We start from the raw sequence: 27,416 nt of genomic DNA, 5'->3' as shown, positions 1-27,416 counted from the left end.
TGAATGAATTTCTATCCCATTCAATTACAATCAAAGAAACAGTGAAATGAAGAGCAGAGCGAGGATAAAAATGAGTGAAACGTGTTTTCCTCATCCTTGTCTAAAACTGTGAGTGAAACCACAGCACAACCTAACTACTTTCAACGTACCTAATATTTCTCCACAACTTCCTTATTTTGGCTGCTGTCACTGTCATGAGAGAGATTTTTTACGTGTATTAATTACTTGATCTTGGCTTGTGCTGCCTGCATTGGTGTTGCTTTAATTGGACCAACTGGGCTTTTTAAACCTTAATATGATCTCATAATATATGCCACTTGGTGAAAGCTTTCATCCCTGGCTTCTCAGAGTGTGTACATTTTTAGTGTGTTGGCCCCAGTTGGAATTGGACTCCTAACTTTGGCAGTGTGACTGCGATTTTGACTGCACCGAGCTGCAGCTCGATGTATCAAGACATTACTCTCTGAGGGCCCATGAATAGAACACAATACGCTAATAAAAAATGCTCACAACTCCTCCAAACAACATCATTGCTATTTGGGACATATTTGTTCTAACAAAGACAACTTTGTATAATTAAATTTAAAACAAGGAAAATTCTACAATCAGTGCAAGTTGTATGTCAAAGTATTGTTAGTTCTTATTCAGTTAGAGAAACACATTTTTATTGGTTGAATCACTGGAGGCTTAAATGTTTTACTGAATCTCTTTCTTTTTGATCTTTCCCTCAGGCAAAAATGTCAAGCAGGCTGTCGCTCTCGAGTTTCTGTGTGTGTGACGGCTTCTAATTTCCTTCTAATGTAACACACACAGAGGACTCGGTGGACAGTTGAATGAACAGAGGCAATGTGAAGGTTAGTTGTGGAGCCAATCACCAGACGTGTGAATGCAAAGACAGATGAATAAGTGGACAGATAAGAGGATGAAAGGTAGTGATGGTCTCATTTTTCTTTATACAGCCTGATGCTCAGATTTCCCATAACTGAATGACTTGGAAGTGTGTGTGAGATTAGTCCAGTCCATGTCAATAGTCCAGAGTAAATCTGCAGAGGGGTCAGACGGTGCAGAAGATCACTGAGCTATACAGTTGATGACAGAAATGTCATCAACACAAGAAATAATGAAACAAAAGCAGGTTTGGAAAAAAAAACAAAACAGGGATGACCAGAAAGTAACAACAATAATGTTAGCTTTATAAATATTTTTCAATCCTGTTGACTATATTCACATCTAGAGTTCTAACAAAACACAGCCGTACAATTTCTTCTACATAATCTATACTGTCCCTTAATGAAATCCATAAAATTGTCCAAAAATATGACTGAGAAATGGAACGAAGTCAGGACAAGACATTTTGCAGACGGCATGGAGTAGTATAACACTACCCCCTCTTGGCAGTTTTGTGGTAGTGCATTTAAGAAAAGCAGAGAGGAGGTGTCACATGTATTGCTGCCCACCTAAAAAGGAAGGAAAGTCAGGCAGTGTGTTCACAGATGAGGCTATATGTTTAACATATAGCCTCATCTGCACTCAGATTTCCCATTTACTGGATATTTCCATCATACTGCCTTAGGCCAAAAGAACCACGGTATTTCGACTACACACTACAAAAATCACAGTAATGCAGTCCCAATCTAAATTACCTAAGAAAGGTTAAATTTTTTCAAGTCTGCACTTTCTATTAACTAATCTAATAACTATTATTTCTATTTATATAAAATGCCAGCTTTTGTGTGATGTTAAAACATGCACAGTGCACAGCGTCACTAAATGTGAGTCTAAGATGCTGAACAGACTTGAAGATGAAACCACAAATGCAGAGTAGAATCAGACCAGTTTGTTTATTAAATGCTTAATTAACTGTTTAATACATTAGAACATCAGAATGAGCTTCACCTGGTTTGTCAAAAACAGACTGTGGTACTGTGAGCTTAATATTGTCTTCAAACCCAACATTCAATCTCTGATAGCAGAAAAAAAGAAGAAATAAACACCCAGCTGTACCTGCTGAAAATGTTTGGGCCGTCGCTCAGGCCACACGAGGTGAACATAAAGCAAAAAATCCCTTTAATTAAATGAGTCATTTATGTTTAAGTATAAAACCGACAATGTAGACGATGGCGGTGAAATACATTCTGTCAGACCATTGCTTTTGAAACCACTGTTGTGCTATTTAAAGATGGTGTCTGTAAAAACACTGATTGTCGATAGAACTGAAGCATGATCACCTGGTAAAATGAGCACTTTTAATACACAAAGTCTGAGATAAAAGAACTGGGAACAGAACAGGAGAGTAGATGACCACCAACTGTGATTAGCAGCAAAAAACAACGTCTTAAGGCAAATGCTTTCAGGCTTATTGTTGAACAGTCAGTGAACCCGTTTTCAGCCAACTATGACCATACAAAACTACACGTGACGCATTTCCAGGCAGTGTGAAGGGGAACATTTGTCACTTCTGCCTCACTTCTGCATAATTCTGTTTCTCAAAACCCTTCTGAGGCCATAACTGCTCTCTGTCCCCCTTAACAAACTGATAAACACATAAACACGCAACACTTTGCTTCTCCTTTATAAAGACCGTTTAACCAGATCACTTTCCAGACATGGTAAAAAGAGCAAATACTTAGTTGAAAACTGCAGGTGGGTGAGTTTTTAATTAAAGAACAACTGAGAAAAACCCGAACCCATGCTGAGTGTAGATATTAACTGTTAAAGTCTTATGACATCTCTACAGAAGACTAATGAAGACCCTTGGTGAAAGAATCCCTAATGTCTGCAGTTTGGGGTAAGAAGTGATTTTTTCCATGTTACCTGCTGAAAAAAAAGTATCAAAGAATATTGAAATCTCTGTATCTAGGGCCCCTTATATAATGCAGCAAACCCTACCAACAAAATATCCATCAGCTTTACACAAACAGTAATAAAAACAGTATCATCCAATAACATGAGTAGACTGTTTTGAGATAAGTAAGACAAAATGTCTTAGTGGCTGGCAGAGTCAAACAGACAATATCAACAATGTCTGAGGAGATCTAAAATATTCTACAACAGTTTCCTTCTAATTTCTTATTTATAGAGTTTAGAGTTGAGGAACTTGTGTTTTGTTGTCCTTCTCCTGGAAATGGGACAGTGGTGAAGAAAGCAGGTGGAGATAAAGACTTTTGAAGGCCCGAATTGGCTTTACATCTGAAATGGTTTGTCAGATAATGCATTCCTACGAGTCAACAGACTGAAGAAGTGCTTTGGATTAGGAGCTACTGTGAGATAAGCACAGATTTACAGGAATCATGCATTTCCCTGCTTATAACATCTAAGTTACACTAAGAAACACCAATGACATGTCCACTGAATAATTCACGTTTGGAGGCAGTTTGATGAGACAGATTAAATTCTACTGTTTGGCAACAAAGACTTCCTGAATATAAGTTCACCTAGAATAGAAAAAGCTGAGTTTACTGCTACGGTGTGTCTTTTTTTTTTTTTATTTCACTTCAGAACCAAACTAAGTACATATCCACTGAACCAGGCAGTGTTGTTTTTTTTAAAACAAGTAAACAAGTGTTAACTAAGACACATATGAGAGCACTATGAGCATCACTTATCCATGCTCTTCTTTTGACTATTATATAGTTTCAAATATCATCTTTTCATCATAGTGTGCCTAAGGACATAATGGCACAATCTATAAACATACAGTTAATTTGAATGTTATGTTGCAGACTAATGATGTACAAATTCATTTATCTAAACATCAAGTCTGGTTTAATCCAGTGAACTTTCCAGAACTCCAGATCTATGTTCTTTTAAGGCCACTCCAGTATATTGGAGGCAAATTAAATTTTGTTTGTTGTTCCAGAAAAACAATTTAGAACGTGCTCTAACTTTGGAAAGTGAGGTTGCTGTTAATTTTTTCAGCTCTGTGATCACCACAAATTACGTTCTTCCCATCTATTAGCAGGGCTGCTTATCAACAGAAGTAAGGGAGCAAATGTGAGGGTTTTTTTTTTGGTATTTTGAGGAAACTGACCCTTTGATATTAAATCATCTAACATTTGGAAATGTATTGTTGATGTATGCTGCCTTAAGAAAACAACACACAACACGACCCCTTATCAACCTTATCATCACTGCTATGATTAGATTTTTACTGCACAATTTTATGCTTTCAGTGATCATAATGGACATGTGATTACTCTACATGTGATTATCTAACACATTATCAAATACAGACACTGACAGAGAACAGGATTTGGGGGCAAGCAGGAGGTTATGACTTTTCATTAGTTTCAAATCAGGGATGTCAGATTGTATATTCACAAGGTATATGTACATATAAATATTCAAATTCTAAATGTTATTCCAGAAAAGAAAGCTTTAGTCACCTAAGTGCTTTTGTTTATTAAAACTATAAAAGCTGTTTCATGGTTTGAGCGCTCATATTGTCATTCTACTCTTTAAAATTCTTCAAACATCAAAGAACATACAGTAGATACAACAAAAAGGTCAACAGAATCGACTGTGTGCTACTTCTAAATTAAAGTTTCCAATAAAGCTGGTTTACATAACATGGCTCCAATTACAGTTTGGGACATATTTGGTGTTGCTACTGGTATGGAACATACCTAGTTTCTTATTTTTAAAATTTTTTTAAATGTAACACTTCTTATAAGATTTCCTAAAGGTCTTTTAGAGCTGAGAACATCTCAACAGTAAGTATAACATGCAACACTTGTTCTCTTTCAATGACTTCTTGCTTCATTATGGAAGTTTAAGATCTGCACATCAGGCATCACCTTAAAAAAAAAAAAACTAAAATAAAAGATACTAAAGAGTTCAAGGGAAATTCATCCTTTTAAAAACAATTATTTATACAGTTTCCAAGATGTTCTTGGTGCTGTAGCAGTTTTAGTTTGCACATTAATGAGGCTTCATCCTGTAAACATTATTTTTTTAAAGCAGGGCTTCTTCCATTTGTTTGTGCGTAAAGTCTTTCATAATTTTTCTATATACACTGTGCCTGTTAATGTCACATGCAGTTAATCACTGCACTTTTGTTTTGTACACTAACACACTCCAAGCAGCCACACATCAGTCTACCTGGGCATCGCTTTAAATGTTAATTTACTAGTTGGTTTTTCACATGATAAGGGTAGAAATTGTTTGTTTTTTCTATTTAACATTGTGGTTTGCAGGCAAGGAAAAACTATTAAACACCCCGAAACGAAACAGAGAGTTGTGGTTTGATGTACTTGTAGAAAAAAATGCGTTCCCTCCCTGTGTCTGCCTGGTTTTCCCAGCAGAGGGCAGTGTTGAGCCATCAGGAGTTTCAGACCATGGTCAAAAATAAACTGGGGGAGAGGTCACTGAATGTGTCAGCATGAAATATTCCTCCTTATTGTTACAGTTAACTTGCTCATCTCCAGGTTCTAATAAAAAAATCTCTCATCCTTTGACAAGGTCAGCAAATCAAAACTCAAACAAAAAACAGGGAATACAGGTTTTCCTACTTCACATACAGAATCTGGGGCCTCTTCGTTAAGACAGAGTCACAATGACGCAGTTGGATCACCATCTGCAGAAGTGGTGGCTCTTGCACTTTCCCTCTGTAGTGCATCTGCCTCTAAATTCAAAGAAAAACTAGAAGAACCTGTGTGTTGTATCCATAGGATGAATCATTTACTTGACTCGAATACCCACATTCTTGAACACACACTGTCTCTCAGTCATCCACCTTGTCCAAACAATGTAGGAACAGTGAGAGTGTGAGTTGCATTTCAAGTTGTCTACGTTTCTCCATCGTTGTGGTTTTGAGGTCAGCTATTAAACCTTCTAGTCCCCACATAATTATAACGCTACTCTTCTATGAGGTTTTCTCTCATAGCTCTTCCCAAACTTATGCCTCCTCCATCACTTCCATGACGATTGTCCTGGGTCCAGTCAGGATCAGGTTGCTGACGGTCCGGTAGTCGTGTGAGAGGACGTTCAGCCCGTTCACAGACACCACAAATTGACACACCTGGAGAAAGATGGACACAGAAGGGAGTGATGCGTGATGATTCGGCTTTATTACTGTTAAATTTCATGTCAATCACCGCAGATGAAATCCAAAAGTGAGGTAGGAGAAGAAGTGATCAAAAGAGTGTTTAAAGACATTAGAGGAGAAAGAAACAAAGGGATACTCCACAGAAAATCTTTTTAGTATCAGATACTCACCTCCTGTAGGTTTGAAGGTAGCTCTGAAAAGTAAATCGTTGCCTTGTTTTGGAGCTATGAGAAGGCCCGTGCGACATGGAAGTAATGCTGCAGGATGTTTAAATGCTTCTATTGATTAAATTGTGGCTCTCGGTCGTTATTGGAGTCCACTGTAAAGCTGCTTGTGCTTCAAGCCCATAGTTAGCGTTTTATTCCGAAAAGATAAATATTTGAAGGGGTATTCCTTCAAAAAAAAAAAAAAATCTATTGTTGAACCATATTTTATGCTTACACTTGATTACAGAGATATTCAGTACTGTCATGCTGCTCTATCATCGCTTCAGCAGTTAAACCCCATTTGACAGTGTTATTTTATGCTTTTATGATGGTTGTGTGACTGTTTGGCTTTCTTAATGATGCTTGTTGTTCTCAGGTCTCTCCTGAAAAAAGACAGCAGCGAGCAAAGCATAACTACAGCTGCTACGAGTGCTTTTCAAGCCTCCAGGTTAATGTTTGAAACTCAAATGAATCCGTTTTGGGGGAGTATTGACATACATCTTCAATCACTGTGCAGCTAATAAACTGCCAATTCTCTCTTGGCAGAGAGCCAAGAGAGAAATTGCAACACAGTCATAGCTCCAACAGTAAACGCTGATCATGTTCACATGAAGTGGTGTCTGTGGCAGAACTACATCAGGTACAACAAAACAAACACGCTCCAGTCACCCCCCCCCCCCCCTCCCCCCCGTCACACCTTGACACCACCTCCCTTATTGCTATTTAACCACCCCTCCAACTCGGGCAGCTCTGACAAAAATAAGATTTGTTGTCAGAGCTGCCTCATAGCTGCTGCTCCTGCAACACGATTCAGCTACTGCTGCTGCTGCGGTTTGGTAGTTTTGAAAGCTATTGCAGCACACACGCAAGCAGAAGGAGACAGCTGAGTTGACGATGGAGGAAAAACTTTTACAGATGTGTTTCATGTGCCTTGGATGCATAAAATATCACACATCCAGAATCATCATACAGGGAGCAACTATTCAACCCCTGCCTGTTCCTTACATAAAGTGATTTTACATATGAAGCAGATAATAGCAAACACACGCAGATAGAGGGTACTATTTTTGGTTATTTTCACAGCAATTGCTGCTGAATGTTTTTTTTTCCCGGTGCTCCTAAATGTTTCAGGAAAGAAGTGATCAAAATAGGCAGAGCCAGAATAAGTGGAAAGAGAGATTACGAGTGATAGAGGGAAGGAAAAAAAAGAAAAGCAGACTGTTAATCCTGTGCTGCAGAGGAATTTCAGCCTCTCACTGTAATCACATCTAAACCTCTGCAGAATATATCACACTGCTTCACATGAGTCAAAGAGCTGGTCGTCATGCACTTCTAGACACACACTTTTTTCTCTACTTCTATTCATCTCTCTCTCTCTCTCTCTCTCTCTCTCTCTCCATTCTACCTTTCCTTTCAACCTCTTTAACTCCCTCACAACACCTCCCCCTCTTTCTCTCCCACTGATGCTTCGCTCCTTTCAGGCTCTGGGGTTGTTAGTCTTGGCTGGGGCCCAGCTGGACTGAATGGCTCCTTGCACTCAGAGGGTTAAAATTGCTCTCACACAGAGAGGGGAAAGAGACACAAACCGGCATAAAGAGAAAACGCAGAGAGAGAACAAACATCACATGCAAAGAGGCCATGCTGAGATATTTGACTTACATGCAGTGATAACAGCTGTTTGTAATGTAGAGGTTAGTCTTTCTTTACAAAAAATACTAACGTGATGGATGACCTGAGGCTGTGTTTGAATTCATGTTCTCTTGAGGAATCAGAAAGCCAGAGAAACCATAACGGATTGAATTGGAACCATACACTGGACGGTTCCCTGGTTGGGTTGGTGATTAAAGGAAACAGTTTGAAATTATGTAAAAATAAAAGCATTCACTTGAAATGAAATAAGAAGACTGATACCAGCATCATGTCTGTCTGTTCAGGATGAAGCCACAGCCAGGAGACGGTTAGCTTTGCTTAGCATAAAGACTGGAAGCAGGGGGAAACAGCTACCCTGCCTCTATACAAAGGATACCAGGCACAGTGAAGATGCAGACATGTATATTTTTAATATGGCATCATGATCCCCTCAAACTGAATGGCATATTAGTCAGGCGTAATTCACACAGCACCTCCACGCTACTCACTGTACTATATTCTGTTTGTGTAATCTGTACAGAAATGGAAAAAAAAGCAAGCTGTGGTTTTATAGAGAGTTATTGTGTGGGACAATTTCTTGGCCAGGGGCAGCAACTTCCTGGAGTACACTGGTTGCCTGGCAACTTCTCCATAAGGAAAAAGACTCCCAGAGAGTCTCAACAAGAAAGCAAACGAGTTAATATGAATATGTTTCCCAAAGCGTGGTACTGTTTCTTTATGAGAGGGTCAGACCATTTCATTTTTTTGTGTGACAGAAGACGGAATATAAGACAGATATATGATCATATTACAGTACAATTCCTGAATCATCTCATCTTTAAATCTTCTAAGTTAAGACCCTGATAGTTATATCAATGTGGTCCAAATACTGTAACGAAACATATTGTTCAGTTCACACACTTAATGGTGTGCAAACATGCAGCACAGAGCAGAATGTACAAATGGACACAAAGTAAGACAAACGCACATCCTGCTCTACCTGCTGCCTTATAAAAGTGCATTAGAAGTGGCTCTAAGAGTGATATATTAGACAGTTACATAAGTGGTCGAATCCATTATGGTCAGGACAATGCTGATGTGTGTGGTGACGGAGAAACAGTGTTTGAGAGCATAAGTGCGATGAGAAAATCGAGAAGAGCCCGGTGATGCTACCAGCACTCAGTTCAATAGGGGTAAGTTTCTCATTTGGCCTTTTGCCCTGACTGTGCTGCCAGCACTTTACAACACGGCATTCCCTCTGCTGGATTATGTTACTGCTTAATTACACATCAATAAAACTACTCAGGTGAGGTGGAATCTGAAAATCTCTGACCTAATATTCCGGTTTTGCCTTGTTTTTTTTTGTTTTTTTGGTCGGCTTCATGGTTATGAACTTTAGTCACCACATACAGTGAAAGATAATGTTACCTCTTAATCTAAAAAACAAAACCTATTAGAGTTAAAATGACAAGACATGGTGTAAAACTGTTGCATAAGATCCTCATAGTAAGCATGTAGGTCACACAATCAGTTCAAGTCAATCGAGCTAACTGCATAAACACACACTGGACACTTTTATAACCCACTGTGAACCATGGAATGTATTTCCACAGTAAATAAAAAAAAAAAAAAAAGAAAAAAGAGAAAATGGTTGACAGTAACCGGAGCAGAAGTGATACTAATTCTGACAGTTTCCTCTTTCAGTGCTAATACTTAAGCTTCTCTGCATCGGCCTCCTTCCACATCCTCCACACTCATCGCTCCTCAGCTCATGTCATGTCTTCTCTCTTACTTCACTCGGAGTTAACACCCTTTCCTTTACTTATATATATTTAAAAAGAAACCTTGTAGATTCAGAGTTTCATGTTGAAGAGTTGTCACCTTTGCTTTTCCATTAAAAATTTAAAGACTGACATTTTAGACACTTCACAGATGATAATGAAAGTTATTTTCAACGCCTGAGGAAAATGTCCAGTGGACATCAGCAATGGTTTATTGATCAATTAAGCTAAAACACAGCCAACAGTTTATTACGTGCTTCATAACTTAATGTTTTCCCTTCCAATTTTCTCCTCCGAGTCATTTGCTTCTCTGCTCCTCCTTCTGGCTCCTGCCGCTTCTTTCATTCAGCCCTCGCCCTCTCCTCCCTCTTCATGTTGTGGTTAAATTTGCTATGTTCTGCATTCCCAGGATTCCTTGCTGCAACTCTCCTTACATACTTTCATGCCAGCTGCGGCAGCAAAACCACCCTTACCCCGTTTTCCTCCTTCCTGACTTTTTTCCTCTCACAACAGTTTTCCTGCTGTTGCAGTTTCTCTGCGCTCCTGTCCCAACCGCCCTCCAAATGCAGGCTGAAGTTACAGAAAGCATCCTTACACTCTTCTTTATCTCTTGATTCTTTTTATCTCTTTTATACTTGTCTAACACTTCTCTCACAGTCTGCACTTCAAAATAACATTATATATTTAAAGGAAAAATGTATGTTAATTTGAGGTACCTCTTGTTATTTTTAAGCTTTCCATTACAATTTATCATAAGTTTCATCTGAACATGTTTTTGAAACGTAGATAATTATCAGTTAAAGAAGACGGCAGGTTGAAAGAACATGATTCATCTACCAGGCAAGTGAATCACAACACACATGAAAAAACATCTCCTACAGTGAACTGAAAGTGAAATTTTTCCCGTTTACTATTTTTTTGCACACATCTAACAGACAACCAAGAACTGGGATTTTTATCTTTATCTTTATCTTTATCTTTACCTCTCTACCTTTATCCCGTGTGAAGCTATTTCTGTCCATTCATGCTACAAGCGATGACATTTACCCTCCTTTCTTTCGTTTGTCCCTTTACCCCATGGATGTGCAGACGGAGGAAGCCCACTGACTTACATCTCTACTGGTCTTACCTTCATGCCAGCAGCAGCTGCAGGTCCGCCAGGGTCCACAGCCTGGATGTGACAGGGTTTGCTGCCTCGCACCACAAAGCCCCAACCCACAGCATCGCCTACAATCTGAGGAATAAAAAGAAAACGTGAAATGCTGATATGATATGACATGTTCCTGTTTTCAATGCACATGTTTAGTATCTAATCTGAGGCAAAAAACATGCACCTGGTTGTAGCTAGTCAGTGAACAATTTTTCCTTAGAATATTTTCATCACATACATGAGTGTGTTTGCCCTGTGGCAAACTCATGACAGAAAAAGTGCAGAGAACAGGTGAGCATGTGTGTGAATGTATATGGGAGTGTGTGTGTGTGTGTGTGTGCCTGATCTGTCTGCATATACACATGACTTGAGAGCCCTTCCTTTGTGACTGAGTGTGTGACAGGATCCATGCTGAAGTAGTCTTTGTTAGAGCTCAGCTCTGTCTGTGTCTGTGCATGTGTGTGCATGTGGGTGTGTGTGTGTGTGTGTGTGTGTGTGTGTGTTTATGTGCCTTACAGTGAATGTCTTCTTTATAAAAGGTCCTCCTGGTGTCTGCAGCTCCTCTGGACTCACTTGTCTCTTCAGAACTGTAGAGAAAAACACCACAAAATGTTACTTGTTAACATGACAATCAGACATGACCACATACATATGCAGACATACACATGGTTGCGGCACACACATCTGCAAACAGGCACGAACATGCACACACACAGAAACACAAAGACAAGATATTGTTGGTTAAAATGTGTCTCTGTATGTGTGTGTAGAATTTGCACATGCTCATAAGGCCTGGAGGCTTGCTACTTCCTGAAACAGTATAGCTCCCCTTCCCCTCCTCCAACTTCCCCTAACAATTACTCACTTCAACATTACCCTACAAAGCATTCCACTGGACCTCTGCTTCTTAAAATTGTGTCACTTTTAAAATTTTCTTCAATAAAACTAATTTTTTCATTTTTAAGAAATCGCCAAACTAAAGAGCTGGTTTGGTTTGGTTTGGTTTGGTTGGTTTGATTGGTAAGAAACCAGGGGCCTTGTCTATGAAGAATGCATACTCACACAATATGTGTGTGTGTGCATGCATTCTTCACACATAAACTGGTTCTATTAAAGAACGTGCATGTGAGAGAATGTGTAAGCTCTGCGAATTCTTCAGACCAAAGTGTGAGTTTTTTTTCTAGATTGTGATCATAAGTAATGGAAATGAAAAACGAGGCAATGTTTTTAAGTGACAGAGGTCAATTTGTTAACTAAATCTTTAGCAGTTGACTCTGAGGTTTGATGACTGAGATTTCACTGCCACTTATGGCTTACAGATAAAATTATGATGAATGAATGAATGACACTATACTGTTGGTGCTATAAAATTGCATGTAACGGTTGTGGTAACGATTCCACCACAGATATTTGATGAAATGGGGGCTGTGGAAAACACACTTATGCATGAGAGCAGTTTGTTAGTGATTGTGCAATGACTGAGATTTACAGAGAGAGATAGTACGCATATTTCTGCGTACACACAACATACAATGCAACAGATGTTTAATATGTTGGAAAGAAAATAACACCTAAATATTAGTATAATGTCTGAAAAAGTATCTCAAATAAGTGCTAAAATAACTTTAATAATTGCATTTACATCTTCTACACAAAGCTGAGGACATGTCTCTTATAAAGCCTGTGGTTTGTGTGTGCTGTACAGTGTGTGTGTGTGTACTTGACAAATCACTTGTGGCCTGTGTAGTACTTCATTCTAATCTAATAAGACAGAGAAAGCAATGTGAGAGAGAACTTTTATTCTCTTGATCTGGATCTCTTTATTTCTGAAATCCTGATCTGGGCATCTTTTTGTTTTTTTAATCTCTGTGGTTTAATGAATTCATACCAGAAATCACACAAGACACAAAACTCCACATTCAAACAAACTTTTGTACCATCTACTGTGCATGTTTTTTCTATTTTTTGACTCCTTATCTTCCTATCATGTGATAAACAATTACTGAGGTTAATGTAAGGCAGAGGGGAAACACCCTGAGTGTTTGAGTGTGCACATGTGTGTGCGCCTTCCTCTTCCTGTTCTTTGTGTATGGTGTGTGTGAGTGCCCATGTTGAGGGGGGCTCTGCTGGTACAAAGAGACTCCTGTCAAGGACTCTGCTTGGATTAGACACATCAAAGGAAGTCTCTCACAGTAGTAAAGACACAAAAAACAGAAACACACACGTACACACGCACACAAACACACAGCTCAAGGGTGTCAATTCATTCATAAGTTAAAGCAGTTCTGTCTTCCTCTGTAGTTGACAAAGTTATTTAGATTCTCTTCAATATTTCTTTAAAGGTTCGCTATATAAAGTGAAGACAATTTACAGTTTGTGATTCAATGACTGGCAGGAGGCAGGTTAAGTCATTTTTGGTATGGCCTGTTGAGAGCCTTCTACACTTACGGGAAATTGGTGTTAAGGTTGAAATCTTTAATGACTGTTAACAGTGATGTTCAAAAATTTACTACACAAAGTCAAATTAGGAATTAGTGTCCTACGAGAACACATCTGAGGTATAATCAGTACATTAACATCAGTAGGCTTCCCCCAGGAGCCATTAATCTGTCAGTATGCACATAAAACATCTACCTCTTCACCTCCACTTCTATTTCCACTTATCCACATACTTCTAGGCTCTTTATAAGCTAGACTCTATGTGTGTGTACATGTCCATGTCATTGTACCAGATTTGGGGTTGCAGAGGACAGGTGGACTGCTGCTGAGTGTCGGACTGCTGCTGTAATAACCGCTGCTGCCACAGCTGCTGCTCATGCTGCTCCGGCGAACTCCGACCACCACCTTTATCTCTTTAGTGGGACTCACTGAGGCAGAAAGGGACAGAGAGCAATGTTGAACTAAAACACAAACAGTGGAGATAGAAAGAACTAGAGAGGAGAAAGCTGTATATAGACTACAATTAATCTGAATGTTTATTAACTTAGCCTCTATACCTGCAGGTCAATGTACAGACCATCACAAAAAGTATTACACAGTCTTGTAATGCTTTTGTGTTCAGTTAGAATAAACTAGCACATAGTGCCACTTTTGTGAGTGGTGTTAGTTTCCCACAGAAGCCACTTTTAATATGTAATGTTAAGAGAAACATCCATGTCTCCAGCAGCAGTAGTATATTCAGAAAAACAATTGCTTGGTTATGAAACTCTAAACCAGGTCCATCTATAACCAAAGTGTGCTGAAGGTGGAGAACTGGATTTTGCGTTGTGCATTTTAGAGATGATCTTTCTTCTTTAGATTACAGAGGAGGGTCTAAATAGCAGCCCCTGTCCAACCATTTTACAATTAGGTAATTACTTTAATGGAAATTGTGAGTGGAATTTATGACATTTAAAAGAGAAAAACTGGGAAATATTTACTTCAACAGAGTGACACAATGACACATTTATGGGGTGCAGAAGTATGATCGAAGCTAAATAAATCAAAATAAAATCCCAAGCTGAGCTGAGGTTGCAAAACTCTCAAAACTTTACGACTTAATTTTCAGAGGCCAAGTCAAATGGACCCTGTGATTGACCAGCAAATCCAAGCCATGTTCACCATGTTCTTCTGCCTCCCAACACAATTAACTCTAGTCTATGAACTTCATACAGCAGATACCACCAAGGACACCAGTTATCGTGTGTGTGTATGTATGTGTGTCCATAGGAGATAAGGAAAAGAGGTCAATATGTCACTGTGGTTTTGCCTAGAACACAGAATCCAATAACCACGTATTTAAATTGCATAATGAGAACAGGAAAAAAAAACGAGTTCAATGAAGAGATGAACATACAGTAGCACCACAGTGAAAGTTTTCATTGAAATATCAAAAAAAATGGAAAAATACCCATCACAACTTTTATCTGTCCAACAGTCTAAAACACAAAGATATTAAACTGACTCTTAATGCTGCTTGGTACAGTACAACATGCTATGTGAATCCAGTTACTTTGAATGCACAGTGTGTGGTAGAGTATTTACCTGAGAGGAAACTGGTGTTGCCTCCATCTGAGTTCTGCTTGCGGAGACAGAAGGGGCTGTCATGGCTCTCCGGGATGCTGCGGCCACGCTCGTGAAGAAGTTCGATTAATCGCCGTCGTCGCCGGAAATTCATCCTGAACTGGTAGAGGAGGGGCCCGTCGACGAAGTGATGCTTGTTGGTGACTAGTGACAAAGAAAATGAACATGAAGAAGATAAATAAGTTTTGTTAAGCCAAAGAAAAGTTAAGTAAAACTTCACCATATGAAATGATGGATATTCACTAATCTAAAAAAATCTTGGCTTGTCCATCTCTTCTCGATACATCTTAAGTATGAAAAAAGCTAGAGAGATGAATAGCATGAGAAAATGGATTGACATTTCCGACACTTGTGGTAACTACTTTGCTGATGATTTATGTCCATGTCCAAAATGATGAATGAAATTATTTTTTTTTTTTAAATCACTACCCTTATCATCATAATTCACAAACAAAATACAAGCAAGCCAATCAACCAACCAGTTACATTCACTAGAAACCCAGTTCCCTGTCTGGTTGTGTAAATTTAATCAGTGAGACTACATTTCCTTTAAGCTGTATTTAAACTGAATCATTTTCATGAGAGACTGAGCTGTAATATAATTTCTACATGACTCATTAGGCCCATTCATACAGAGGAACTAATCAAATTTAAATCAACACACTTCCCTCCAAAATAAAACAACCCGTCTTGTATAGTGTATTGCTCATTAGCATTTCTTGACCTCAGTTTGGCCTCTACAGCACCAGTTCCAGTTCCTTCACATCCAAACTCCCTCACCAGGATTTGCAGATCTAAACACCAATCACAGCCCTGACTCTAATTCTGAAGATTCAGTGAAATTATTTTTTAAAAAATACCATAATTTCCTGCTGCCCGTGATGTCTGTCGTTAGACTATGTTGCACTAGTAAGAATAAATAAATTTGTAAAGCTTGACCTGTATGTATAAAAACAGTAGTTAATAGTAGCGAATGTTACCAACCTTTAGGTCCAGAGATTTTTCTATTATTTTTCTCTTCTTGTACTACTGTTACGTTATGTTTTACCTTTAGCATTATCTGTTCAGCTACAGTTACACAGGGTCTCTTTGTTTTTTTACCTCACTTAAAGTGAGCTGAAAGTCATTAGCTGGTGTTAGCCACCATTAGCTCCTAGTCATACCAGACCAAGAGGGCTGCAGCATCAAAACCCCCTGAGTGTATAGAGCTAAGCAAACGTTTTACAGCTTATGACTTCAACTTTTCATTTTCAAGAGGAGGAATGAGATTTTTCTTTCAAAAGCTGCACAGTCTGACTTTAAACATAGTAGAAATACATATTTCCTCCACATATCTCCTTTAAAGTTATGTATTGTGTTGGTGTAATGCATTAAAATATTCTTCCACTATGGTTGAAGTTAACAGCCTACAGCATAATAAGAAACACACTGGACTTGTGGTCAGTTCACATGTTAAAGCTATTGTCAACCTCACAAAGTCCTTTTTATTATGAGTGATAAAAAACATGTTTACCATGATTTACACTAATAAACAGACTAAACTACTGTACTGAAACTGAAATGTGGTTTCTCTTGTTCAGTTAGGAAGGTCTTACAGCACAAGAGGTCTCAGTTTAAAGATTTATAAAGCCTTACCCAGCCTGCATTTGGCCTAATGCCTTGGGCACAGTTATACAGCAACCTTACTCTGACCGCTTACCTGATTTATTTTCTTAATTTGCTTATGTACATTATCTGCAACATAGAAGATGTTTTTAAAGCTGTCTCTTTGTGTGGGATTTTCTGTATAATGCAGAAAAACAACTGCCATGCTGTCCCACAGTAAGCATACTGACTGAACACAATGTGGATCCATCCAGACTTGTCCCCTATACATTACATTTATGAATGTGTGACTGCTGCCCAGCAGAGCAGAGCAGAGCAGGAATGCAGACTAGCTAGTTACCTCATTCTCTGTTCTCTTTATAATGTGTTTCTAATAAGAACTGAGGGCCTGTAAACACATTTATCACACTTAATCATTTTTAATTATCTACCCAACTGTAGCAAAATGCTACAGTATATGCTACAGTGTATAGAAATATGTAAAGTGAAAAGCCCATACATTATCCATTTAACTGGTGAAGTAACTTCCACAGGGAGGATGACACTATGAAGTCTCTGTGAGGCCAGCGAGAAGCAGATTAGGCTCTGTATTACATTAACTAAGCAAAGTGACAACACACAGTGCTGCAGTGTGTGTGTGTTTGTGTGTGTTGAAGAACACCACATTCCTCGTACCCTGGAGATGCTCAGCTCTGTTACAGCTCTTTAGAGAGGAAGTGAGAGAGAGCAGATGGGCCTACTGTGTGACAGGGGGGGCGATCAGGCAGAGGAAGAGAAGCAGGAGCAAAGAAAGGGACTGAGAGCAGAAATCACTTTCACTCTGCTCTTCATCACATGATAAATTGTCTCTTTATCTTTCTTTATTCACTTTCTTCTATGGGGAATAATTTCCTCTCTGTTAAAAACTATTTAAAAAAAAATTCTGGCAACCATCATGTCCAGCAGTGGTATTTTTTATGATGTATTGTTCCTTTATGGCCATATACAGTACGTAATCCACAGCGGAGTGGTTCAAAATGACAGAACCCAGCTGTGTTCAAGGCTATACTGTACATGTTCAATGGCCCATCTTATGATTTATTCTAGTGTGTTTTTTGAAAGACTGAACAAATGTTTGGCATGCACAACTATCATCTATCATATGGTGAAATCTGCATTATGTGTATGAATGGAAAAAAAAAAACTCCAGCACTAAGGCCATGTGATTTAGGTTATAAGTCATACACAGTCTAATTTAATCAGACACGGGTGTGAGGGACAGACATCAGCATCGAATCGAATTTCATGTCATGTGGTGACCCAACAAAAACTCATTCAGGATCCAGGTCCAATTTTAAACAAAACGTCAAACTGTCATGTGCCCAGAGCATTAGAGAATGACGACCTGGTTATTGGCCTTGTTGAACTCATTGACCGCTTGAAGCCTCAGGCATTCAGGTCACATTTTCCTCACGTTTATTACTAGATATTTTGTAACTCTACTCTCTCTAGGACATAGCCCTGAGCCAGGTCAGGTCAGGCATAAGAGACACAGGGAATCAAGACTGGTCTCAAGCAGTGTGAGGTATAATGAGGGTCAGTTCAGAATGACTGGAAGCCCAAAGGTGAGCTGTAATCGGTTTTAGGAATGGACGAGAATGGGTGCTGCACTTACAAAGTTTCCAGTTTCCCATCTGCTTTTAGGTGTGAGGACAAGAGGAGTTTTTTTTATATTTTTTAATAGAAAAGTGTAGAACCAGACTGAACCCTACATGACTTGGCCAAGGACTTATTTTTTCAAATCAGTCAAAAGGTGTGTTTCCGTGTGCAAACAGGGCTGTAATCATACTATAAATCTACAACAGTTATCAGGTTGCATGGCATACAAGAGCCAAGCAAAGGTAGCACAGCGCTATAAATGGAAAGGTCCCCAGGTTAAAGAGGAGCTGTATCAGATTCAGTCTGTGGCATAGAGTAGAACTCTCTGACAGGATCATGTATAGGTGAGCTGGGACTACTTACAGGGGCTACTAGCTTTACTGTCAGCAAGGGTCATTCACAGATCATCAATCTGTCAATACCATGACTTCCAGTCAGACTTTATGCCCCCTGAAGCAGGTTTAAGCAGACACAAAAAATATTTTAAAGTTTTGAAACCCTAGAGATTGTGTGAATATATTAAATGACATAAACTCTGATTAAAGTTGTCTTTATAAAAACCGAATGGTGCTGGTATTGCTTGATACTGTAGGCGGTTAAAATGCTGAAACAAACCAAAGAAAATTTTCATTGGGCAGTCTGTAGTTGCCCCATGCTCCTCACCGTGCTGAATGATGCCATGTTCAAGAAGCCTCCGTCCCAGCTGCTCTGCCTCCTCCCTGGTCGCCATCTCCCCCTCCTGCAGCAGCCAATCAATGAACTCTGAGGCTACCAGCGTACGCTCAAATGTCCCGCCCTCCTCCTCTCTGCTCTGTAAAAGGTTGTTCTCTGTGTTCATCAGCCTGTGGAGAGAAAAGTGCAAACTTCTGTTACTTTGATTGTGCATAACCTTAGAACATTGCATTACAGAAGCTATCTAACCCAAACACAAAGCCTAAAAGGCAGTGACCTCCTCCAACAATGGTGGGGTGAAGTTAGAGACTGAATTTTGTAGGAATTACAGATAAATACAGCAATTAGAATCCATTCCTTTTTCTATTTTGTATAAATTTAGCATATTTAGCAACAATGCATATTTAATGACTGGTGTGGCTTACATACTGTTGTAGTGTTACACACAGTACATTCCTCCCTGATGTCAAAAAATGTGAGCTCACAGCAACATTTTTCACAGATAGCCATGCGGTAACATAACCATGTAGTACTGTTCAATTATCTAAAAGTTGTTGTCCATATTTTCTAAGCCAGCGTTACTGTTAGTGGGAATTTCCGTCAGGGATAATCTTCAAAACCAGCAGCTCTGCCCATTTCTCCACTCTGTAATCTGCACAGTCAAAATGCACAAATACTACAGTGTAACGCTGTCACACTGGATTAGCACTTCAGCCACATAAGTGGAGGAACTGAGAGCGAATTTTAAAACTAAATTCATGTTATTCATAGAACCTAATGCACCAAAACTACTGATCAGATTAGCTTGATGACAAGGTAATTACAACAAGAGAAACTTTCTAGATCTGCTTCACTGGCAATAAATGGAGGTTTGACTTTGTGGACTCAGCTCAGATGGACGTAAAAGCTCAAATAATAATCTGTTACAGTGAATATAATTTCACATTGGCTAACTAGCAACTGATGTTTTCTTTATTGATGTGTGTAATTCTATAATTGTCTATATCAAAGGATTACATTAAATAAACGGTGTGATCTCTTCTGGATGGCACCAGATGACACACACACTCACACAAGCAAAGACGAGCAAGTGCACACATGCACAGAACAAAATTGCTGACTCCCTCCCTATGCTTCTCTGGTAAAAACACATTCACACCCGTCACTCACACCCAAACACTGTCACCTGAACTTTCAAACAATATAAAAACAGCCCTGCAGTGTTCATAAGGAACAATAAGCTTTCTATGGTACATGCGTACGTGTCTGAACATGAACTAGCAATGAACTGTGCCATCAAAGGGAGGGAGACGCTGAGTCTTCCACATTTTTGTTGGCACAAATTATATTCCCACACTTTGTTTTAATGGCTATCAATCACTCACTAAACTATCAACTCTACACACCTAACAGTGTAACACACACAGATATACTCCATAGGTATAATAGCAGCTTGGAAATTTGTGGAACTGCTTAGAAAATTTTATGAACTGAAATTATGGAATACTAAAAAGCTGTCAGATAAAGACACTGAACATTTGCACCAACAGACACATCCCATAGCCTGAGAGATTTAGGCTCCTGGCTAGGAAACTTTAACAACCACCAACCTTATTAGGTCAGTCAAAACAGGACAAAAGACAACAGATTCATCTTTAAAACCTTATTAATTTGAACCCCTGTCACGCATTTTTTCACACGTCTCTACAAGATTAGTCAGTCAGTCAAGAAATAAATATGACTCTCCAGTCAAAAGGATGATAGATGACGGATCAAAGTAATAGGTTGACATTTTGGGAGATGTGCTCATTCACTTTCTTGACAAGAGTTAGATGAGAAGACTGATGCCACTCTCATGTCTGTATGGTAAGTATGAAGCTACAGGCAGACGAGACTGTTAGAGCTTAGCTTAGCATAAAAACATGAAGCAGAGTAAAGCAGCTAGTCTGGTTCTGTCCAAAGGTAACAAAATTTTCACACATGTACAAAACACCTGCTTAAGAGGTGCAGGTAAGCAAATCTGGCCACCTTTGGACAGAGTCAGGTTAACATGGAAACCCATGTTTCCAATCTATATGCGAAGAAGAAGCAGATGGCTGCTGCCTCCAGCTTTGTATATACACTATAAAGGCATCGATCATCTCATCTACGTCTCAGCGAGAAGGTGAGTAAGTGAGACTGGCCTCCTGTTAAATAAATAAATAAAAGTCCCAACAGGTCATCTGTGCAAGCAGGTTATTACCTCCCATAGTTTATGACAGGAGCATAGGAGGAAGTCAAGTGGCACAATATAAAGATCAACGAAGTCAAAACACGGGACTTTGACACACACTTAAAACCAAAAGCCATCATTGCTTCTTTTATCAATGATCAGAAAAAAAGATGACCAGCCCTGTGTATGTAATTAATCCACACTGTGTATAGTATTAAATGATTGTGGCCGTGTATGAAGCAGACGAGGCTATTCTGATATGGACAAGCCATCAGTTCATCCATTGTTTAACAGTTCAGAGGAGAACAAACAACTTACAGAATAGTAGGGCCCAGGAAAAACTGTGTCTGGTTTGATTAAGCTAATTAGGGATCATAATATGTGAAATTAAACTAAATGAAATCTAAATCTGGTACAGCCTGTAAAAAGCCTCCTCTGTGCAAAAAGCCTTGGATTCTTTTCAGTCCTTCCTGCCTGTACCGTCCCCTCAGTCTGGTTCATTAAACTATGACTGATGATCCAGAGCAAGCCACCAGCCCACATGCCAAAAGAAGAATTATACTGTCATTAAACTTGGTCCCAGGGTGACACCGTATTCTTCAAATTTCAGCCCAGAACTGGGTATTTAAGATAAATGATCTGAGGTGCACGCCCAGGACTGCTTAAGTCCCTCAGCTAAGTAAAGTCAGCACACTGCAGAACACAAGTCTTGTTTAGATGTCACATTTTGATGAATTAGCAAATTTAGCAGGACAACGTCTATGGCCCACATTGGCAGCCAACATCATAATACACATGTTGAAAGAACTGGACATAATGTTCCATAAAACCTGGCTGTGTACATAATGCCCTTTAATCCATTTAAACATGTTAAGTCAACAGATCATGTTATGTTAGCTCAAAGGGATTGACTCAAAATTCTTTACTCGAAGTAAAGCACAGTGCTTTGAATAACTGCATCTTGAGTACTATACACGTAGTACAGTAGATTGTGTATGGATCACAGATAACTTCAAGTGGGACAAGGTGAGCTTCCCTGACCTGGATGTGGATATGGACTTTATGGAGTGAGATTAAAGTGGGTTTTTTTCTTAGGTTTTTCCTTTAACTTTTTAACACAGAACCTAAGGTTTCTAAATGTAGCTGACATGGAGTACATGAAGCTACAATCAATCACTTTTCTCTAAATCATTTCAAGGAGTAACTAAACAGCACATTAAGAGCCAAAATTAAAATGTCATCAGCGCAAAATATATTTTCATTTGCTCGCCCAAGAGACGCCCTCAGCTCAGTATTATTGAGTATTTCAACATTAACTGTGGCCAAGTGTGGGTATACTCTGAATGGTCAGTTTTTTTTCCTATTTATGGCAATTTGCTTGTGGGTTTGGTCTCAGCATTGGCTGAAGTCTCTAGGGGGAAAATATTAAAAATGTATGAAAAAAGAATACTGTGCTTAATTCAGAACCCTAATTTAGAAAACTGAGACCACATTGGTTGCTCTTTCCTACATGACCGATATCTCAGAATGCAAACACATTTCCTCACTTCACCCGCCCTTTTTGGCTGCTTTGTGGAAACTTCACAGCTAAATGACTCCTACTGTACATATTTATGTTAGACTAACTACCCAGCATGCATGTATTGTAAACCCAGTGAGTTCTGAACCTTTATTGACATAACTTTCCCATATCAAACGTATTGTACTCACATAGGCTTTAATCTCAGTTACAGTCTCCAAAGGCTCCAAGCAGCAACCTCATGGAACAACAAATGAATGATAACTTTACTGTACTTATCAAGGTTTATATCTATAAAACAGTGCTTGCTTAGAAATGAAAGGTTGTTTTCCCCTTTCTTGACCTAGCAGCATTTATGCATCTGACAGAAAAGAAAAACAGAACAGATGTTAAGTGTGATGGATGTCTGGAATGTAGACACATGGTCACCGGTAATGTAAAGTAAAGAAAAATTACAGTTTATGGGCTAAAATAAGCAAAACCACCAGCATGGTCCTTTCAAGGACTGTGGTGACAGACGGATTCCTTGCTGTTTTAAACTGTTGTCTCGTCTAGCCTTGAAAAGACCCACGGCACCAATTAGTTTGTCTCTTTCACTCTTTCACATGCAGTAAAGTACACACTGATGCAGCAAACACAGATGCACAAACATACAAAAAAGACGTGTGCAAATGACAGGTGAGAAGTACCTGCAGAACTTGTGTTTGAATTGTGAAGTCGTTCAGCAGGTACTGCGAATAAAACTCAAACACTACATAGCGATGAAAGTTCCCTGTGCCTGAAGTGACTTGAGTAAACTCAGACTGAATAGGAAAGTGCAAAGTCTAAATCGCACTGAAAAGTTTTGATTCACTGGTGCTGCTGAGGTGCCTTTCAGCAAGGCTCATAAGCCACAGCTGAGCAGATGACAGAAAAAAAACTGCTGGTGTGAATGTGAGTGGGTGCAAGACAGGGTGTTCATGCTTGGTGAATCAACTTCAGATTAAGATTAAAGTGAAGAAAAAAATAAAGTGTTTGAATTTGTTTATTCAACAGATAATTTTTGAATATTTTATATTTTTAATATGACCAGGACTAAATCATGTATATGGAATTCAACCACAATCTACAGCGCACACGCACGCACACACACATTCACACATACACAGACACGTAAACAGTCCACATGGCGAACAATGCTTTAAAGGGCCTGTAAAGCATTCTCCTCTCTGACTAACCCTGTCGCGTAGGAACTGCTGTCAAAACAACTGTTTGAAATCTCTTCCTCTGCTTTGTTTATTGGACTTTGTGTATGTTGATTTGACAATCGACAACATCAGAGATCAATGTGTGGGACCTGTTTATTTTTCCAATGGAAAAATTAGATGGAACTGGCTTTAGGGTAGGGTACTTGACGTAACAGACTGGTACGGTCATGGAGTTTGTGCAACATGTAGGGACAGTCTAGTGTTAATGTCCTTGCCAGAAAGAACACAAAGAGGTGATGACATGTTACTGCATTTTTACATAAGTTCTTACTGGAGCCAAACCAGAATCCTCAAACCAACCTGACCATGACCATGCTGTCCTGCTTCACCAGCTACTGCAGTGAATGAGTGAACCACTTTTCTACCACTTCCACAGCTTATTTACTGTCTTAAAACCCATTTTAGATTCTGCATGTCAAAAAAGCTTTCAAATCCATTTATGTCAACAAGCAATACATTTACGGCAGAAAATTTTGAAACACTGACAACAATATGTTGATCACCCAGACTCCAGACATAAAACTGAAAAAATATCCTGTTCACTTTGAAAAAAGACTGAAAGGCTACAGTCACTGTAGCAGCTTTGCCAGGCTGCACACAGCGAAATCCTAACACCAGCATGCTCACATGCTCACACTGACAATGCTAACATGCTGATGTTAAACAGAAATAATGTTTTCCATGTTCACCACAAATCTGAACCTCAAGTTGACCCTAGAGGGGGACCACCAAAGCCAATAGGATTCATCCTTGGGTAACCACGAATACCTAGACAAAATTTGGTCTGTAGAAAATGTTAAGATATTTCACAGGATAAGTGAAAACTTTGACCTGAGGAGCCACGATGCTAGCATGGGTAAAAAGAGGTTTTTAAGCCCGCACTGACATACATCAAGGTCAGAAAGTCTCTGATTTATCTGATAAACAAAACTACTAATGTTGCACAAAGAGCAAAGTAGTTACCAAAAAACCAAGGCATATGTAGGCATACAATTATGAGCACAAAAAGCAGTCCTTCCTGAGTGGGAGATATTTGCACTTTGCACTCAGACACAAGAGAATAGGACATCATGTTTTTTTTGTTTTTTTTTTTGCTGCCGGACTATTACTTGTGCCGTAAGTGTAATCTTGAAGCTACTCTGGGTCACAAGCGAGAAACCACCAGTGCAAGCTTGAGGGGTGTTTTTGTGTGTGTGTGCACGTGTGTTTATGTGTGTGTGCGTGTGTGTGTCTTGGGCTGCACCATGGTGATTACATAAACACATAGCTTTGAGAGTTGAGACGACAGATGTCTCCCCTTGGACTATTTCTTCCTCTTATGCAACTGCCGTGTGTGTGTGTGTGTGTTGTCAAAGAAAAAGACATGGAAAATAGGTCTCTGTTTATAAGAGTGTGTCACTGCGTATGTGTTAAGAGAGGCACAGAAATACTGCTTGTTCATGTGACTGGCAGGATGTATGAAAGGGAAGGGTAGTAAGGCTGTGTGTGTTTTGTCCGAAAAAAGACATTGAGACTGTGTGTGTATGCGTGTGTGTGTGTGTGTGTGTGTCTGTATGTGTGTGTACAAACTCAAAATTCTAGATATGTCACTAATAAACCACCAGAGAAACAAGTGGAGACACACAGAGGAAGACTTTGGTGTTACTATAGAAACAATTAGTCTCATGGCTGTTGGAAAAACAGCATGGTGGGTACAAAGGTGATGACAAACAAAAACATTCCCATTAGTAGTGTCCTCTGCCCTCCTTTAAGTCCAGTCTCTGAACAAATGTTCTGAGTCATCTCTTATCAAAATGCTTCCAATTTCCTCTGATTTTCCACTTCCAGCAGGCTTTTATCGTTGTTAAAAACCAGTTAAGCTCAATCTTGTGCACTCTCATCTAAACAAGACAAATTTTCTAAAAATTAATGCTGGTGGCTGACATTCTCTCTCAGCATGCCGCAGAGCATGCCAGTGACTCCCACAAAGAGACGCAGAGAGGAAGGCAGGAAATACACGCATGGTATGTTCCGCAGCTTGCCAAGTGGCCGTGAAGCTTCAAAAGTTTCAACAGCATCAGATAATGTGGTGATAGTTCACTGTTCATCATATCAGCAGGCTGAAACCACTACCATCTCTGGGGAGATACACATTATGTCTTGGAAACAATCTTTGTTTATATCAGCACATCACAGTAAAACCCACAGAGAGCAGTAATGTAATGGAGGGATGCACCTGAAGGAATGTAAGGAATTAAAGAGATATGACAGTACACCTCCTTGATCAACACACATTAGCATGATGTTTTTCATTGTTGCTATGAGTCACGAAAAACACCATGCAACTGTGTTTTTTAACAACTGAAGCACACTAGCTATGAATCAACAGCTGATACTGTTTTTATCAGACCAGACAAAGTTATGCATTATATTAAAGTCTTTATGCTAAGCTAAGGTAACCAGCTGCCAGCTTCAATTTAATGATTACCCTACAGACATGACAGCGATGTCAATCTCCTCATCTAACCCTTGGCAAGAAAACAAATAATCGACCAAAAACAACTTTTCAATCCTTTTTGCAGTTACAGTATAAAGAATAGAAATCAGAGCGTTTATCTGTGTTGTTCTGTTTTAGGTCTGTGTGTCTGTATGTGCATACATACTTCTCATATATCCTCTGGCCCCTCATGAAGACCTTGGCTTCACTGTCCAACGGAAACGTTCCGTCGTCCTTACGGAAGCGGTAAAACAACTTCATGTCTTTGAATTCTCTGTGCTCGTCACACACTGAAAACAGACACACACACACAAACGGGTCATTTGAGGTTATGGGCAGTATGTGCTGAGGATAATATATTATTGTCAAATATAGTACAAACAAAAGCATCTTGTAAGGGAAGCTTGGGAAATTTGATTATGTTTTTACAAAGCAGTCACTAAAATCTAAACATCCTTAAATCATCAGTCTACGGCTGGGATAAGTTAATATCGAGTTGGCTTTGTCTAAACATCAACTAAAGAGAAAGAGGCAGTCAGCTCCTTCTGTCTCTGTCTTCAGTGTCTGGTCAAATGTGAAGCAGGTAGTGAGACGCTACGTGGAGTCAAACTGGCTTAGAGACAGGGAGAGTCATCCATTAAAAGGCACAATCATTCCCAGAAAATGTCAAGACAGAAAGAAAGAGAGAGAGACACACACACACATAGCTCAGATTTACCATGGTGAATGATGCTCTGGTCTAGAAGTTTCTGCATGATCTTGATGGCCGTGTCTCGATCTGAGGCCTCCTTGTGTTCGATGAGCCAGTCAATGAGCTCCTTGGCCACAAAGCAGTTCGGGTAAGTTCGCAGGTGGTGCCGCCGATCCTTGATCACCTTCCCCTCGTGGAGCCGCAGCCTAGAGGGCAGCAAGCAAGTTAGAAAAAAAGAAAGAAAAATTCTTTGAGCATCCTCCGAAACAATTCCTCAAAAACAAAACACTGGTTGTGTTTTGTTTGACACCTGTGAGACGGGTGCTAGTAAAGACAGGTGTGGAGTATATAATGAGAACTGAATAACAATAAGAACTGACTATGGCAGTATGACCAAAAATCATCATCATAATTTAACATAATAACCTTGATTATGGCAAATTTACAATAACAAGCAAAAACAATAAAAAGGCTAAGAAGTA

The 27,416-nt window shown here is 39.3% G+C and overlaps 1 protein-coding gene across 2 annotated transcripts in view; it reads right to left on the bottom strand.

Annotated features, from left to right (window-relative positions):
- deptor (DEP domain containing MTOR-interacting protein) overlaps positions 1–27,416 on the bottom strand; it is a 45,340-nt gene that overhangs the window by 13,749 nt on the left and 4,175 nt on the right. The window contains exons 3-10 of one of the 2 annotated variants that reach the window (XR_005894501.1): positions 26,962–27,140; positions 26,410–26,533; positions 18,781–18,959; positions 14,836–15,018; positions 13,542–13,679; positions 11,329–11,399; positions 10,792–10,896; positions 4,098–6,019 (exon numbers count right to left, since the gene is read on the bottom strand). Coding sequence is in view for 1 of the 2 variants with exons in the window: in XM_041045336.1 (XP_040901270.1) it covers positions 5,897–6,019; positions 10,792–10,896; positions 11,329–11,399; positions 13,542–13,679; positions 14,836–15,018; positions 18,781–18,959; positions 26,410–26,533; positions 26,962–27,140 (1,102 nt within the window). In the remaining variant the exon portion in view is untranslated. Of the gene's footprint in view, positions 1–3,410; positions 6,020–10,791; positions 10,897–11,328; positions 11,400–13,541; positions 13,680–14,835; positions 15,019–18,780; positions 18,960–26,409; positions 26,534–26,961; positions 27,141–27,416 lie in introns of those variants that run through there. The other variant, XM_041045336.1, reaches the window with a different exon arrangement.

Source organism: Toxotes jaculatrix, chromosome 8, assembly GCF_017976425.1.
Source record: "Toxotes jaculatrix isolate fToxJac2 chromosome 8, fToxJac2.pri, whole genome shotgun sequence".
Classification (NCBI taxonomy): domain Eukaryota; kingdom Metazoa; phylum Chordata; class Actinopteri; family Toxotidae; genus Toxotes; species Toxotes jaculatrix.
The sequence above is the reverse complement of the archived record's forward strand: the minus strand, read 5'-3'. Positions and strand labels throughout refer to the sequence as shown.